This window comes from Amblyraja radiata, chromosome 33 (assembly GCF_010909765.2).
Source record: "Amblyraja radiata isolate CabotCenter1 chromosome 33, sAmbRad1.1.pri, whole genome shotgun sequence".
NCBI classification, from domain to species: Eukaryota; Metazoa; Chordata; class Chondrichthyes; order Rajiformes; family Rajidae; genus Amblyraja; species Amblyraja radiata.
Genome location: NC_045988.1, coordinates 21,464,001 through 21,482,141, shown reverse-complemented (window position 1 = coordinate 21,482,141; position 18,141 = coordinate 21,464,001). Strand labels below are relative to the sequence as shown.

At 47.1% G+C, this 18,141-nt stretch overlaps 1 protein-coding gene across 1 annotated transcript in view; it reads right to left on the bottom strand.

Moving 5' to 3' along the window:
• Positions 1-18,141, bottom strand: part of fez1 (fasciculation and elongation protein zeta 1) — a 57,524-nt gene that overhangs the window by 23,967 nt on the left and 15,416 nt on the right. The window contains exons 2-4 of the mRNA XM_033049510.1: positions 16,747-16,846; positions 2,140-2,241; positions 921-1,071 (exon numbers count right to left, since the gene is read on the bottom strand). Of these exons, the coding sequence (XP_032905401.1) occupies positions 921-1,071; positions 2,140-2,241; positions 16,747-16,846 (353 nt within the window). The remainder of the gene's footprint in view (positions 1-920; positions 1,072-2,139; positions 2,242-16,746; positions 16,847-18,141) is intronic.

Here is an 18,141-nt window from a genome sequence, read left to right as displayed (position 1 = left end):
AATTCCTCCTCATCTACTTTCTAAAGGTATGTCCCTTTATTTTGAGGCCCTGCCCTCTGGTTCTAGACTCTCCCACTCATGGAAACATCTTCTCCACATCCACTTTAGCCAGGCCTTCCACTATTCGGTAAGTTTCAATGAGGATCCTCCTCATCCTTCTGAACTCCAACGAGTCCAATGTCATCAAACACTCATCATACGTTAACCCAATCAGTCCTGCCCCTTCGGTCAACAATGTTTGTGTCAAAAACTATGTCCTGTTAAAGTGATCTCATCTGCCTGGAAATGAACCATATCTCTCTATTCACTGCCCTTCCATGTGCCTATCTAAAAGTATCTTAAAAGCCACCATCATAACAGCCTCTACCACCACCCCAGTGAATGTTTTCCAGGCCATCCACACTCTCTGTGTAAAAAAACCTGTCCTGCACATCTCCACTAAACTTTCCCCCTCTCATCTTAAACCTATGCCCTCCCCTGTTGGCAGTTCCACCCTGGGAAAAAAAGGTTCGGACTGTCTACCATGTCTGTACCTCTCATCATTTTATATTCTTCTATCAAGTTTCCCCTCAACCTCTGACATTCCAGTGAAAACATTCCAAGTTTATCCAATGTCTCCTTGTAGCTGAAACACTCTAATCCGGGCAGCATTCTGGTAAACCTCCTCAGCACCCTCTCCAAAGCCTCCACATCCTCCCTGTAATGGGATAATTAGAACTGCAAATCTACAAATCTCTTTATATCATCCACCAATGCAAACTAATTCCCTTCTTTCATGAAACATCGATGATAGACACAAAAAGCTGGAGTAACTCAGCAGGACAGGCAGCACATTTGGATAGGAATGGGTGATGATTCGGGTCGAGAATCTGCTTCAGACTCACGCAACGTCATGTAACATCAGTCTGTTGATTCCTTACCCTCTGTCAGGATGTTATTGTTGCTGCAGATGGAAGGTTTCAACACTTGTACCTCCAGCGAGACGACCGAGAGCTTGTCGGACTGTGATGGAGTCTCCTCAACATCAGGGTCAGGGGAATTCTGCATCATTTCTTCAATCTCCTCAATGACCTGTGGAAAGATTAGAAAATGCTAATCTCTGATACTCTGCTACAGTCCATTCTGTTCAATTGTCATTCTTATCTCCTCAAAGTACCCAGATTCAGGGACAGTTTCTTCCCAGCTGTTATCAGGCAACTGAACCATCCTACTAACAACTGGAGAACAGGCCTGAGATATTGGAGACCATCAGACCACCTTTGATTGGACTACACTGGACTTTGTCTTGCACCAAACATTATTCACGTTATTCCCTTTATCGTGTATCTGTACACTGCAAACGGGTCGCTTGTAATCATGTATTGTCCTTCCGCTGACAGGTTAGCATGCACAAAGGCTTTTTACTGTACCTCGGTACATGTGACAATAAACTGAATTAAACTATTGACGAGTGTATTATGGACCAAGTATACTATATGCACCACGGTGGTGCAGCTGGTAGAGTTGCTGCCTCAGTGCCAGAGGCCTGGGTTCGATCATGACCTCGGGTGCTGTCTGTGTGGAGTTTGCATACTCTATGTGACCGGGTACTCTTGTTGATTGGCCTCTGCAAATTGCCTTTCATGTGTTGGGCATGGATGAAAAAGAAGGAACTGAGGGACAGATTTTAATGAGTGATAGAGTTGATGGATAGCCTTGTGTCAAGGTACCTGGTTGTGTTAATCAACCTTTGGTGTTGATGGTCTCTCCTGAAAGTAATGGACATGTTAGATTGTGTCATTTTGATTTGCAGACGTGATGCATTCTCTACTGCATTAAATTTAGACTTTAGAGATACAATGTGGGAACAGGCCCACCGAGTCAGCGCTGATCAACAATAGCACATTAGCACTATCCTACACACTTACAGGGACAATTTACAATTTTACAGAAACCAATTAACCTGCAAACCTGCACATGTTTGGAGTGTGGGAGGAGACTGGAGCACCCGGGCACAACGCACATGGTCGCAGGGAGAACGTACAAACTCCATATGGACAACACCCGTTGTCAGGATCGAACTTGTGTCTCTGGGGCTGTAAGGCAGCAACTGTACCGCTGTGCCACCGTGCCGCCCCTGAATCGGCTTTAATGATCTACCTGCTCAGCTGTGAAGAGGGGCTCCTCGCTGGTGGACGACACAATGACATCCAACTTCTCGATCAACTCCCCATCCTCGGTGATGCTGTCTTTGTCGCTCGCCTGGACGATGCAAGAGAAAGGAAAAGTTAAAAGTAGAATCGTTCACTTCCGTCGCTCAACCCCGAGTTAGTTTATCCCATGAATCACAAGTCCTTTGATCTTGTCCCTCTCTCAAAACATTTGGCTTCCCGCACTGAAGTAGCTGTATAATCACCTGCCTCATTCCATGCATTCATAAAGCATTACAAAGCCAAATGGGGAGATGTTGTTTAGGGCTGGAAACTTGCCCATTTCCAACTATTAGTGAATTGATTAATGCCACTAGAACGAGTAAAGGAAACATCAAGCTGGCATCTCATGTAGAACAAGGTCAAAATTGGCATTCAATGTAATTGTTGCTTTAATGTACCATTGTTCTTCAAACTCTCTCTGGCCGTTGATGTAGCATGCCACGTCATCCAGCCCCTTATCTCCGCAGTGCACTTCAATGAGACTACCCAGTGTTTTGTATACATTGCACAGGTTCACCAACTTCACAGGTTTGGGGCAGAATTGCTGCCTTGCAGCACCAAAGACCCGGGTTTGATCCTGACTATGGGTGCTGTCTGTATGGTGTTTGTATCTTCTCCCTGTGACCTCGTGGGCTTTCTCTGGGTGGTCTGGTTTCCTCCCACACTCCAAAGACGTACAGGTTTGTAGATTATTTGGCTTCCGTAGGTTGTAAAAATTGTCCCTAGAGTGTTACTGCACGAGGTGATCGCTGGTCGGCACGGTCTCAGTGGGCCGAAGGGCCTGTTTCCGCACTGTATCTCTCTAAGAAAGGCTTCACTTTGCATCATCCCACCCCTTCCCCAAATTAATTCATACAGGGATGCTGTAAAGCAATCAATGGAGAGTGTGTAGAACTGCAAGAGGTTCCACCATCTCCAGGTCCAGCAGATTTGCTAGCTAATGGTTGATCAAAGTCAATATTTTTATCAGTATCGTGAACTGGTAACATCATAGACCCTGCATCGTTTTGTGTCACGAGGCCCATCTGGGAGGAAACCAGAGCATCTGGAGGAAACCCACCAGTCACAGGGAGAACGTGCAAACTCCACACAGGGAGCACTGTGTCAGAACTCAAGTGGGTCACTGGAACATTAAGACAGCTGCACCACCTGCCGCACCACTGTGATCACACCAGCAAGGGATCAGATCAATAACTGGGAGTCCGATTCCACCTGGTTGTGAATGGTGGTGAGAGATGCAAGAGGAAGAGGCTCCGTGAACGGCTTCATTGATGGGACACGAGCTTCTCAGCACTGAAGACATGATCGGTGAAGTGCTGAGTAGAATCAGCTTGACTGAAGACTTAATTCTTTATTGATTGTGATCTCGTGAGGAAGCCAATCTGGATCATCCATTTTGGCCTCCTCTTGAGATCCCAATCATAGAGTCATAGAGTGTGGAAACAGGTCCTTCGGCCAAACTTGCCCACACCAGCGAACTTGCCCCATACACACTAGTCCCACCTGCCTGCATTTGGCTCTTAATCCTTTAAACCTGTCCCATCCATGTACCTGTCTAAATGTTTTTTAAATGTTGGGACAGACAACATCCATCTGTAGTACCATGGACTTGCGCCCCAGAACTGGTTATACCAAGATGTTCCAGTACAGATACTACACTGCCATCTACAGTAAGGCTAAAATATTCCACAATCTGACTATTTTGAAATCCCGAAGGTTTAGCATCTGGCATCCCTCGATAATGTTTGCTGTGCTCATGTCCAACTCACCAGAGCACCAAATCCCACAACCCCCTCTCAGTTCCTGAGTTCCCTTCGATTAAGCAAGCCCCAGTTTAGTTTAGATCAGAGATACAGCACAGAAACAGGCCCATCGGCCCACCGAGTCCATGCCAACCAGCGATCCCCACAAACTATCCTACACACACTAAGGACAATTGACAATTTTACCAAGCCAATTCACCTACAGACCTGTACATCTTTGGTGTGTGGGAGGAAACCGGAGCACCTGGAGAAAACCCACAAAGATCATGGCGAGAACATACAAACTCCGTACAGACAGCACCCGTGGTCAGGATCAAACCCGGGTCTCTGGCGCTGAGGCAGCAACTCTATTTTTAAAGCAGCGATAGATTCTTGATTAGTACGGGTGTCAGGGGTTAGAGGGAGTAGGCGGGAGAATGGGGTTAGGAGGGAGAAGTAGATCAGCCATGATTGACTGGCTTGGCTTGAGGGGCCAAATGGCCTAATTCTGCTCCTATCTCTTCTGAGAATGGTTAACTCCATTCGTAATTCTCAACAATTGAACTAATTGACCTCAGCAATGCAGCTTGGTTTTCCAGTCATACCTGCCATGTGCCGTTTACATATGCAATGGAAAGATTTGTCAGAAAAGCAGATGCATTCTCCCTGGTGACATGTCTACCTAATCAAAGCACTTAAACAAAAACGACATGGTCAATATCACATCACTGCTGGTGCAAACTTTCTTTGTACAAATTGTCTTCAGCCTTGCCTACAATAAACCGTAAATGTACTTAATTGACTACAAGGCAGACAGGGATATTGCAAAGTTATGGGAAATGTTATATAAGTACGCCTTAATTCATCAACGGTGGTTTATTAAAGTGTTTTCACAATATTGTGATGATTGGATCAGCAAGGCTTGATCCATGTGTGTCAAATCACAAGATGTATTGAGTCTAAAATTAGAGGAGGGGGAGGGGGAGAGGGGGAGGGAGGACGAGAGAGGGGGGGGGATAGAGGGAGAGAGGGAGAGAGGGAGGGGGAGGGTGAGGGGGAGGGAGAGGGAGAGGGAGAGATATAAAAGAGATCTAAGTGGAAAGTTGTTCAGTCAGATGGTGGTGGGTGGATGGAACAAAATGCCAAAGGAAGCTGCAGAGGAGAATACAATTCATCTTTATAAAAACATTTGAACAAGTCCATGGATAGAAAAGGTTTAGAAGGATATGGGCCAAATGCAGGTAATAGTGTTGCATCAGTAGAGTTGCTGCCTCACAGCGCCAGAGGCCCTGGGTTCGATCCTGACTGTGGTGTGCTGTCTGCATGAAATTTGTACCGTCTCCCCGTCACAAGTGCTCTGGTTTCCTCCCACATTCCAAAAGCGTGCAGGTTTTTTGTAGGTTAATTGACTTCTTTAAATTGCCCCTGGTGCGTTGGGTAGAACTAGTGTAGGGGTGATCGCTGGTCGTCGCGGGCTCAGTGGGTCAAAGGGCCTGTTTCCTTGCTGTATCTCTAAACTAAACTAGAATGGGGCTAGATTTGATAGCCGTCTTGCTTGACGTGGCCGGGTTTGGCTGGAGAGCCCGTTTCCATAACTATTATTGATATTTTTAAAATTTCAATCTGGCGTATATTAAAATAAACACAATTAAAATTAAAGAGGCTATCTAGTCAGCTACCTATCTATCTATGGGTCACGGCAAGAACGAATTGAACACTCATGCGTGCCCCATTTATTTTAACCGGTGAGGATGAATGGAATACTGATTTTGAGCCAGAGAAGGAATGGGTGACATTTTGTGTCGAGCCTGAAGAAGGGTCTCGACACAAAACGTGACCCATTCCTTCTCTCCAGAGATGCTGCCTGTCCCGCTGATTTACTCCAGCATTTTGTGTTTATATTTTATGACTTGTTTTGAATCTATCCACGTGAGGGAGTTATGACACTGAAGGTCTTTCCGACACCCTGGCCTCACCAGGAGAGGCTGAGCTGGCTTTGGAAAGTGAACGACAGTAATTGTAAATTTTGTTGCAAATAAAGGTTATTTTCTAAAATTCTACCAGCCATGCGGTTTAAAGCAATACCTTAATACTTTAATACAATACTCTTCACCCTGCTCAGGGATTTGTGTGTGTGTGTGTCGGAGATGCGTCTGCTCTGGAGCCATTGCAGCGTGAAAGATGAGATAAGTGAAGATAGATAATGTAAAATGCAACAAAACGCACCACCCTGCTGAGTGCCAGGTGATCTAAGACACGCAAGTCGCAGATTCTGCACAGCTACAGATTGTTAGCTTCAGAGGCGCTAAAATCAACAGTCTAAATGTGGTGGTACAGCATCGGATCGGCAGGTTGTGTTACACCTGTCACCGAGGCTGAGGCAGAACTTTAAGGAGCATCCTCCCAGATGAACAGAAATAATGGCCCTGCTCTAAGATCAGTTTTTAGATTTTGTTTTAGAGATACAGCGCAGAAACAGGCCCTTCGACCCACCGAGTCCGCGCCGACCAGCGTTCCCCGCACACTGACGCAATCCTACACACACACACACGAGGGACAATTTACAATTTTACCAAGCCAATTAACCTACAAACCTCTACATCTTTGAAGTGTGGGAGGAAACCGGAGATCCCGGAGAAAACCCATGCAGGTCACGGGGAGAACGTACAGACACAGACAACACCCATAGTCAGGGTTGAACCCGGGTCTCTGGCGCTGTGAGGCAGCAACGGTACCACTGCGCCACCGTGTCGCCCTATACTCGACACATCGCTTACAACTTAAAATAAAATCTGCAATTTTCAGACTTGCCTTAACGCTGGGATCTCAAAATCCAGCTCCTCTGTCACTCCTTTCTTGCCCAGAATGTCTCTGCGTTTTCTGAGTTGCAGTCTGGTGGAATCTTGTGATGGGGATAGTCTGGCAAGCCTTGTGCTAACTCAATGCTAATTATATCCAATGCTAATTGGCCTTGCTCTCGTACCAAGTGCAGGGGCCACACAGCCGTGCCTTTTGCCCCATGATTTGCATTTCCTTGCAGGACAATGGGACCTTTCAAATACCACCCGGCTGCCGTCATTCGGGAAGCGATGATCTGATCTAATTTGCAGCAATTCAAAATAAATCTAAAAATAAATGATTCTGCCTTTCCAATATTGAATCTTCCCGTGGGTCTCCAGTAGTAGACACAAATCAGGATTCGATATCATAGAAATGGGTCATCTTACCAATAGGTTTGTACGAGTGTTGATATACCAGTTAAATGTTTTCTGACTCCACATTATCGGTTTGGTTTTATACCAGACATGAATACATCATCTCGTGCAAAGGAAACCAACAGAATGCAGAATCTAACACTGCAGCCACGGAGAAAGTGCAGATTGAAAGAAAAGTGCAAGAGCTCCAACGAGATAGATTGGAAGATCAGGAATTCATATGAGAGTCTGAGAACAACAGTGAAAAAGCAGCTTTTCAATCTGGTGGAACGTGCTTTCAAGCTTTTCTATCTTCTGACTGATGGGAGAGGGGGGAAGAGAGAATGACTGAGGAGTGGTTCTTAAATATATTGGTTGCTTTCCCAAAGTAACGCACAGTATAGGTGGAGTCAACATGGAGGGGGTGGGGGAGAGATTGGTTTGTGTGATGGACTGGGACGCGTTCACAACTCCCTCCAATTTGTGTACAGTTCCCATTAAAAGCTGTTAAGCATCTGGTTAGGATGCTCTCTACTGTACATCTTAAAGAGCTGGTAAGATTCAATGGAGCTAAGCCGGATTTTCTAATCCTACTGAGGAAGTAGAGGCATTGATATGCGTTTTTGATGTGGCTCGACCATGATAATTGTTGCTGATATTCACAGCTTGGAACTTATTTCATCTAATCCTAACATAATTTCTAACTGTTTTTTATCGTTCAGACAAACTATTCAGGAAAAATAACTGAGCAGGGAGGAGTTTTCCAAAATGGTTTTCAGCTCACCGATGCTGGTTCACCAAAAAGGACGCAAAGTGGTTGAGGAACTCAGTGGGTCAGGCTGCATCTCCGGAACACGGTCCACGTTCACCAGTGATGCTGCCTGACTTACTCTGGCACTTTGTGTCTCTCTGTGTAACCGTGTGTTAAACTGCCATTGCCTGTGTCAGAGCACTGCGTAGGAAAGAACTGCAGATGCTGGTTTAAACCGAAGATAGACACAAAAAGCTGGAGTAACTCAGCGGGCCAGGCAACATCTCTGGAGAGAAGGAATGGGTGACGTTATGGTGCGAGTCCCTTCTTCGGGTCTCCTCCCGAAACGTCACCCGTTCCTTCTCTTCAGAGCACTGTTCTCTGTGGAAGTGTTGTGATTTTTCACAACTGTGAGCTTGACGCACAGCAAGTGTGATGGCGGTGAGCAGATCTTAAAGGGAAGTTGCACAGTGGAGGCAGTGTTCTTCCAGCTACAGGGGGATGTGGTGATGAGTTATTGGATCCTTGTGAATGTGGTGGGAGAATGAGCCCAGTAGGACAAAGGCACTTGGATGAAGGTGTCAAAGAACAGTGCTCACAGTTTGCATGTTCAAACATAAGCCAAGGAGAATCGTCTGTATTCCTGGCAATACGCAATGATGTAAGTGCAGTCTCCAAATGCCGGCATAATGGAGAGATCTGCACGGCAGGCAAATAATGCCTGTTCTCACATAAAGACGCAAAGTGCTGGAGTAACTCAGCGGATCAGGCAGGATCTCTGGAGGACATGGATAGGTGACGTTTTGGGTCGGAACCCTTCCCAAATTAAGTGTGGGAGGAAACCGAAGATGTCGGAGAAAACCCACGCAGGTCACGGGGAGAACGTACAAACTCCATACAGACAGCACCTGTGGTCAGGATCAAACCCGGGTCCCGAGTCTCTGATGCTGTAAGGCAGCAACTCTAATGCTGTGCCGTACTAATTTGATTTTGATTTTGGACAATTGAATTGCAGGTTGGAGTAGCAAGTCCATTGACTGCTGCAACTGGCCTGCAACTGGTCCAAAACGCCGCAGCGAGACTCCTGACGGGCACCCGAAAAAGGGACCACATCACCCCGATCCTGGCCTCTCTCCACTGGCTCCCTGTGCGGTTCTGAATAAATTTCAAGATCCTTCTTTATGTTTACAAAGCCCTTCACGGGCTTGCCCCCACCTACATCAAAAGTCTGCTTACCCACACCACCTCCAGGTCCCTCAGATCGGCCAACTTGGGGTTACTGACCATCCCTCAGAGGACTAGGCATAAGCTCAGGGGCGACCGAGCCTTTGCGGTTGCAGCTCCTAGACCGTGGAACAGCATCCCTCTTCCCATCAGAACTGCCCCCTCCATCGACTCCTTTAAGTCGAGACTTAAAACTCATCTTTCAACCCTTTCTTGACGTCCTCTGAGGGAGGGCTATATGTGTGTATTTATGTATGTACTTAATCTATGAACCACTGTTGTATAACGTTAGTACCTCTACCAACGTAAAGCACTTTGGTCAACGAGAGTTGTTTTTTAAATGTACTATAAAAATAAAAGTGACTTGACTGGTTGCAGCAAGTGAACAAGCTGGAAAAGGTCCAGTTTCAATTCCATTTGGAATATATTGGAGGACCAGGAAACCAAGAACCAGGGTGCAGGAAAGATTTAGGAGGATGTGGCCAGGACTCCCGGGCCTGAGCTACAGGAGGAGGTTGAGCAGGCCAGGACTTTATTCCTCGGAGAACAGGAGGCTGTGGTGATCTTGTGGAGGTGTATAAAATCATGAGAGGAGCAGGTCGGGTAAATGTACAGAGTCTCTTGTGCAGAGAAGGGGAATCAAGAACCAGAGGGCATGGGTTTAAGGTGAGGGGGGAAATGATTTAATAGGAACCTGAGGGGTAACAAATGGTGGTGGGTGTATGCAATGAGTTGCCGGTGGAGGTAGATGAGGCAGTTACTATCATAGCATTTAAGAGACAATTAGACAGGTGGGCAGATGGGACATGTTGGTTGGCACAAGCAAGTAGGGCCGAAGGGCTTATTTACACGCTGAATGACTATGACTATTTAGAGGCCACACACAAACTGGAGGAATAGTACCTTATATTATGCAAGTGGTATTTGTATTGAATTCTCCAATTTTAGGTGACACTCTCCTTTCACCCCCCCTCCTTCCATGTATCCCACCCATTTATCCCACTATGCTGCCCCTCATTCCCTCCCCCCCCCGATCTCTTCCACCTATATCCCATCTTCCAGCTTCTCTTTTCACTTATCTTCTCTCCTTATCTTACACCCTTTTGTCTCCTGTTCATCTGCGCCCTCTGTCCACCCATCTACCAATTCACTCACATGGAGGTTGCAGACTGTCCTTGCCCTGTCTGGCTTACCACTGACTCTTCCTGCAAGACCAGGGCAACCCCAGTTCAGGGAAAAGCCTGTTAAGCCAACATCCTGAGAGTTAATTCAAAAGCAAAAAAGTCCCTAAGGAGAGAAAATCAATACTTAAAGTGGCAACGACCAACAAAAAAAATAACCAATACAAAGTCTAAAGGTAGACAAAAATGCTGGAGAAACTCAGCGGGTGAGGCAGCATCTATGGAGCGAAGGAATAGGTGACGACCCGAAACGTCACCTATTCCTTCGCTCCATAGATGCTGCCTCACCCGCTGAGTTTCTTCAGCATTTTTGTCCACCTTCGATTTTTCCAGCATCTGCAGTTCCTTCTTAAACACTACAAAGTCTAAAGAAGGGTCTCGACCCGAAACGTCGCCCATTGCTTCTCTCCAGAGTTGCTGCCCATCCCGCTGAGTTACTCCGGCATTTTGTGTCTATCTTCGAATTAAACCAGCATCTGCAGTTCCTTCCTACACAAAGAATGAGCTATCCATTCACTGACAAATTCACAATGATGATGCATTTTTACTGGTGTTTCTTTTCCGTAGCTTGAAGGGCCTGTCTCACTTAGGCGTCATTTGCGCGTCACGCAGATGGCGTGCGAAGATTTTGAACATCCCAAAATCCTGGGGCACCGCGCGCGTCCGTGCGTCACTGCCTATGTCACCACGGACCATGCATGCGTAAAGCGCACCATGCGCGCATAACGTGCGCGACACGACGCGCGCGTCGTCCGTTGAGACGCGTAAATTATGTCGGGTACATTACGCGCAAATAACGCCCAAGTGGGATAGGCCCTTGAGACATTGCTGAATCGTTCTCCTAACTGTGGGAGGCATCATTCCTCCTCCAATTCAGTTGAATTGTATCACAGAACAGATTGGTAAAAAGCAACACTGTAAAATTACGCCCCGAGTCATTCATACACGCCTGAAGGTTTCCAGTGACATTTTTCTGGCAGCAATGGTTTGTTAAATTGAAAATTTCAGATTAAAGGATATTTTGAGAAGCTATTTCAAAGCTTATGGAATGATGATAATGAGGCAATTGGCTAAAACCTCAACGTACGTCAGCTATTACTCAACATCCTCCAGGTATATAATATAAAAAGGGAAAAAAAGACACAATGTGCTGGGGTAGCTCAGCAGGTCACCTGAATCCATTCCCGTCTTAAAATGTACCAATTATATTTCATGTTGGGTACAGATGCCAACTCAAGAGCTGAAAACTCAGGATGTGGTAAAACACACAGAAGACACATTGCAGTCGAGAGGCAGATGAGGAGGAAGCAATTTCACACAATAAGTGCTGCTGATTGCCAGAATATAAAGCCGCCTGTTCAGTGAGACACTCACTTCCTTCCTTCTGGGGTTGGTTATTGAGACCCCTTGAAGGAGAATGGATTTGCAACATATTAGGTGTATAACTCACTCACACGTTACATGGAATTTACAGCACAGGAACCCGCCATTTGGCCCATCGCTCTGTGCTGGCTCCACGTTTAAACCGTTCATTGCATAAGGAACTTTCAGCTACTGGTGGGCATGAGCTAACTGCAGGGTAAATGCCAGTTTTAACAAAACCTTTCACTGTCATCCTCTGTCCTTATTTATATTTCCTTCGGCAGCAACAGGCACATCAGTAAGGCCATGAGACAATCTCAACTCCAGATGAACCAGAAGGCTTCGAGCTGACAATATAGGGAAAAAATACGTCAACTGGTCTTATCAATGCCTGTTGGGAATGGGAGTGCCATCAGTGAGATGTCCATCTCCTATTGATTAGAGGCTGAAGCCAATGGGTGAGGCAAAGGGAGCAAGGACTGAGGTGGCCAAGGTGGTCGGCAGCAGAAGTGAGGCCGGCTCCTTGGTGCCTTCTGGAGGGCTGCTGAGAAGCCGAGTCCGGAACCTCGCGGGTCGACGAAGCTCTGCGGAGCCCGCATCTGGGGCCTGGCTTGGCGCCATGGAGGCGTCTGGAGAGGACTCGGCAGCGGTAGTGGAGAAGTCGATGCTGGCGCCACGACTGACGGACGAGGACGGACCACGTGGAAGTGACGACGCCGCTGCCGAGGGAAGGAACAAAGGAGGACCCTGTGTGGGGGACCACTGTGAGGGAGGGGGGAGAACAATGGACAATAGGGGACCCGGCGTGGGGGTACTTTGTAACTTTGTAAACAGCCTTTATGGGTGACTACTTGCATACCTTGGATAGGCAAGCAAAGAATTTCACTGTGACCTATGATATGTGACAATAAAATATTCATTCATTCAAGGATTTAAGCATCTGTATGAATACTTGAATCACCAAGGCACAGAAGACTATGGACCCAGTGCTGGTCACTGGGAATTACTCCATAATACCCCCCCCCCCCCCCCCCCGGATTTAGTTTAGTCTATTGTCACATGTACGGAGGTACAGTGAAAAGCTTTTGCAGCATGCTATCCAATCTGCTGAAAGACAAACATGATTACAATCGTGTACTAAAGTCAGGGGCTGGGGGGGGGGGGGGGGGGGGGGGGGATCATAGTCATTGAACACTTCAACCCGCCATGTCAATGCCGACCATTAAGTGGCCGTCTGCACTATTCCCATTTACCGTGCACGGTGTATAGATACATGATAAGGGGAATAATGTTTAGTGCAAGATAAAGTCCAATAATGTCTGTTTACAGATAGCCCAAAGGTCCCAATTAGGTAGATAGTAGTTCAGAACCACTCTCTAGTTGTTGGTAGAATGGTTCAGTTGCCTGATAACAGGTGGGAAGAAACTGTCTCTGAATCTGATGGTGTGCATTTTCACACTTCTGTACCTCTTGCCTGAAGGGAGAGGGGAGAAGAGGGGTTGAACTCATCCTTGATCATGTTGGTGACCTTGCTGTGGCAGCCTGAAGTGTAATTGAGTTGAATTGGGAAGGGAGGTTGGTTTGTGTGATGGTCTGGGCTGCATCCACAATTCTCTGCAATTTCTTGTGGTCTTGGATGGGGCTGTTCCCAAACCATGCTGTGATGCATCCCGACCAAATGCTTTCTATGGCGTATCTGTAGAAGTTGGTGAGAACTGTCGGGGACATGCCACACTTCCTAAGCCTTCTAAGGAAGTATTGCATTAAACAGCATTGATGGTAGAGTTGCAGAAAATAAGCTCTATTTGCAAAATTTAATTGATAATTTCTAGCATTGGCTTTCCATAGCCAGCTCTGCCTCCCTCGGGCTGTTGGACGGACCTTCCGTGTCATAAATTCTTCACGTGGGTAGATTCAAACCAAGTCATAAAATATAAAGTTGGCTAAGTCTGAGCTGTAATCTGTGTCCCGCTGCCCAAATCGAACCTTGCAGACAGAGCAGTCTTCTCCACAATCCCCAAGGGCTCCAATGCTGCCAAGAGCAGTGACAGGTCGAGAATAAATCTCCACCTCTGCTGGTCGCCAGAGTCACATCGCAGAGAAACACTGGGAAACGGAGTAGTGTGTGTATAGAGTATACATGGGTTTCTGCTCTGTGTTAGATGGCCTCTCGTGCAGATTTGAGCCATATTTAGATGTGGAGTCGAGGCTCGGACCTTTCATAAAGAGGACTTGCATAACCAGGTAAATGTTAGTCTCATTAACACCTGGTAGAGCTGTTGCCTCACAGTGCCATCGACCTGGGTTCGATCCTGACCTCGAGTGCTGTCCATGTGGTGATTGCATGTTCTCCCTGTGACGACATGAGTTTCCTCTGGGTGCTTCTGTTTCCTCCCACATCCCAAAGATGTGCAGGTTTGTAGGTTAATTGGCCCTCTGTAAAATTGCCCGCGGTGTGTCAGAAGTGAATGAGAAAGTGGGATCACTTAGAACTAGTGTGAGTGCGCGATTGATGGTTGGGTGGACTCGTTGTGCAAAAGGACCAGCTTTCATGCTGAATCTTTAAACTAAACACAATCAGCTTATAATACTGGTGGTAGAAATATCTGCCAATCCCAGGTTATGTCAATGTTGCATTTTATAATTTACCTTCAAGATGTGGCATATTTTGGACTATATATACTGAGCAACATCAGCAAAGATCATTTGAAAGTGTTTCATTAAAATATTTAATGAAATGTAAAATGCTTTACATATGAAAGAAACTTCATTGGTAAATCAAATAGTGAATTTGTTGTGTCATTCAGGTTTAGTTTAGTTTAGAGATACAGCGTGGAATCAGAACCTTTGACCCACCGAATCCATGCCGACCTGCGAACCACGCACACTAACACTGTCCTACACACACTAGGGACAATTTACAATTTTACCAAAGTCTATTAGCCTACAAACCTGTACATTTTTGGAGTGTGGGAGGAAACTGGAGCACCTGGAGAAAACCCACGCTGGTCACGGGCAGAACATACAAATTCCGTACAGACAGTACCCGTAATCAGGATCGAACCTGGGTCTCGAGTGCTGTAAGGCAGCAACACTACCGCTACGGCACCATGCAGCCCCGTGCAAGACCTGCTGTGTTGTCTGAAATATCTTTAGTCTGAAACACAATGAAAATCTACCCCATGCTTTAGAATTTGAAGCTGTCTGTGCTTTTCGAATCAATTACTGGGTGACAGTCGGAAAGTGCATTAACTTCCGATTGACATCACTGCACTGTGCTGCCATGTCTCCAGTGACATGGGGATATTTTGGATTAAATGTCCAGTGCTTTATCCTCAATCCCGAGCTGAATTTCAATTCGTACTGAAGGAAGTCTCTTGTTTGTGGGCAGTCAGAAGGATTCACTGTACTGAGCATCTTCCCTCAACCTCAGGTAGTTGAGGCAGGTACTATTTCAGTTGAGGCAGGTACGTTTAAAAAACATTTGTACAGGTACATGGATAGGAAAGGTTAGGCGGGTTATGGGCCAAATGCAGTCAGGTGGGGCTAGTATAGATGGGGTATGTTGGTCTGTGTGGGCAAGTTGGGCCTAGGCAGTGGCGGACTGGCCAGGGTGTCAGCTTGCCCGATGGCAAGTGGGCCCCTGATGAAGTGGGCCCCTATATCAAGTGGGCCCCTGATGAAGTGGGCCCCCTATATCAAGTGGGCCCCTGATGAAGTGGGCCCCCTTTGTCTCCTGGCAACCAATATTTTTTGACCCAGTCCGCTACTGGGCCTCAGTATCTATGCTTCAAAGGAGACATCTGCTCAGGCGGTGCACTGTTGTGTTATGAACCTGACACTGCTGGTGTTTCTGAAGCGAGGATATTGGCATCTCAACACTGCACAGCTGGCAGTGAAGCGCAGAGGCCACATGCAGAGCTGCACCTGAGGCCTGGTGTGGGATGGGCTTAAGTGAATGGTACAGCCGCTGAGAGCCGGGATGTGGGGCTCAGATCTGGACCCTGGCTGGCATGGTGAGTGCAGCTATCACCTGCTGGAGATGGTGGGAACTGTGGCCTCTCCTCAGCCTGGGGACTAGTATCTGGTAACAAGCACAACACTGGCCAGTGGACACTTGAGAGGACTTTGGTTTCACTCACCACATAAAACAGGCATTTCTGAAATTCCTGCAGTACTGTGCAGCTCAGGTTTGCGATAAGTTTGGACCAACATCCTTCTGACTCAGAAGTAGGATCTAATACTGATGCAAGATGATGTTACTTCAAATTTTATAAACCTGATCACTCAACTAATAAGCTAGTTCTGGGGTTTTTCACTATTTAAATCAATTGATTGATTACAAAATAACATGGAAACAAGCCCTTCGGCCCACCGAGTCTTTGCAAACCATCGATCATCCATTCACACGAGTCACCATATCCCACTTTTACATTCACTCCCTGCACACTGGGGGTAATTTGCAGAGAGTCAATTAACCCAGCGAGCAGCTTCGAACAGGCCCGACTCGCCCGCACACTGGGATGACAGACGAGATCTCGGCCCACTAGCTCCACGGCCTGCAGCCTGTGGCCAGCGTGCAGTGAAGGGTCAACTTGTGGTGGTCGGGTCGGAGCCCCGAGGTCGGGTCGGGTCGGACTGAGGCCGAGGATGGGTCAGAGCCTCAAGGTCAAGCCGAGGTCAGTTCCAGGCTGAGGTCATGTTGGACCGAGGACAAGATGTCTCAAGGCCGAGCCGGAGTGAACGGGCCACATCACCGTGAACTAAGGGGGACCAAGAACGGGTGAGCACTTTTTGTAACTTTATCGGGGCCACTCTCTGTGGCGACTCTTTTGTGTAATTTGCATGCAAAAAACTAAGTATTTCACTGCACCTAGCTCGGTACAAGTGACAATGAAGTCTCATCATCATGATCATCAACCTACAAATCAAGGATCGTTGTGGTATTGGGGCATCTAGGAGGGATGTGGTGCATAAATAAACCCAGAGAGATTCTGCAGCACAGTACAAATTTAGCTCCAATTAGTTTTGGAACAATGCCTTGTGCTGTGAGATAGCCGGTAGTGTAAATGCTGCCTCATCCGAGGCTTCAGCGTTTACCTCCATGTTGGAGAGGTTCATGTTGAGCTCCTGGAGTCGTGCTGTCCGCCAGTCCTCAGCTGTGCTTGTTATGTAGTTGTCAGTCAGAGCATCCCAGATCCTGCAACAAACAAGGTCATTGTTAGTGGTCAGCTGCCCACAGCCTAGCCCCACGCCGGGCGGGATCACAAGTGCCCATTGTCACTGCACAGAGGAGCTGCATCCACGGCCACAGGCAACTACGCCTAACAATCAGCACCTTTAATCCGACTGCCAGCAACGTTTCTTTCCCTCATCCAAAGTGTGGCGCCGCACCTCGACCTCAGGTACAATAATCAGGAGAAAAGATCGCATCCAACAGCTTATCGCTAACTAAAGTGCTGGAGTAACTAAATTGGTCAGGCAGCATCTCTGAGACAAATGACATTCGGATCTTCTTCAGCATCTGAAGATCTGAAAATCATTCGTGAGCGTCTGAAAAAGAAACATTACCTATCCATCCATATTCTCTGGAAATGCTGCCTGACCCGCTGAGTTACTCCAGCACTCTGTGTCCTTTAGTGTACTAACCAGCATCTGCAGCTCCTGGTTTCTACATAACTAACAAAGACTATCTTTCTGCTCTAATCCACCCTTCGTGCTCCCACCTCTCTCACTTCCTGTCTTACTCTGCATCTTCCCCTGCTACACCCTGTGCCAGACCCCCTCTACTCCGCCCCAAATCTATTCAACTTTCTCCCCCATGCAAATGGCTCCAACGCCACAGATGCAGGTTTTTACGTCGACTTCCTCCGTATTAGTTTGGTGTTTGGGTTAGAGATACAGCACGGAAACAGGACCTTCGACCCACTAAGTTCGCACCGATCAGCGATCCCCGTCTATCCTACGCACACTAGGGACAATTTACATGTACAGCGAACCCATTAACCTGCACACCTGTACATCTTTGGAGTGTGGGAACTCTGGCGCACCCGGGGAAAACCCACGCAGGTCACGGGGAGAGCGTACAAACTCCATACACACGGCACCCGCGGTCAGGATTGAACCCGGGTCTCTGGCGCTGTACGGCAGCAACTCTACCGCTGCCCCACCGTGCCGCTCTGCAGTCCATGCTGCTAAGGCAAAGATCTCACTTCGTTCGTGGGCTGCTGGTTTCAAACTGATAGATAGCTCGAGGATAGGAAGGATTATTCCCCCCCTCCCCCCACTCCAGTGCAAGATGCTACCTCTCCACCTCCACCGCCCCTTGTTCCCACATTGCCCATTCTGATTTACTTCATGCTATTTCCCCACCTAATATTTTTAAGGTTCAGTAGTTGCTGATTTATTTTTTTTGCTGGCAACTTCTTTTAAACACAACTACGTTCTTGGTATTTTGATCTTCAGAGTAACAGACCGATATCCCTTGGTTCCCTT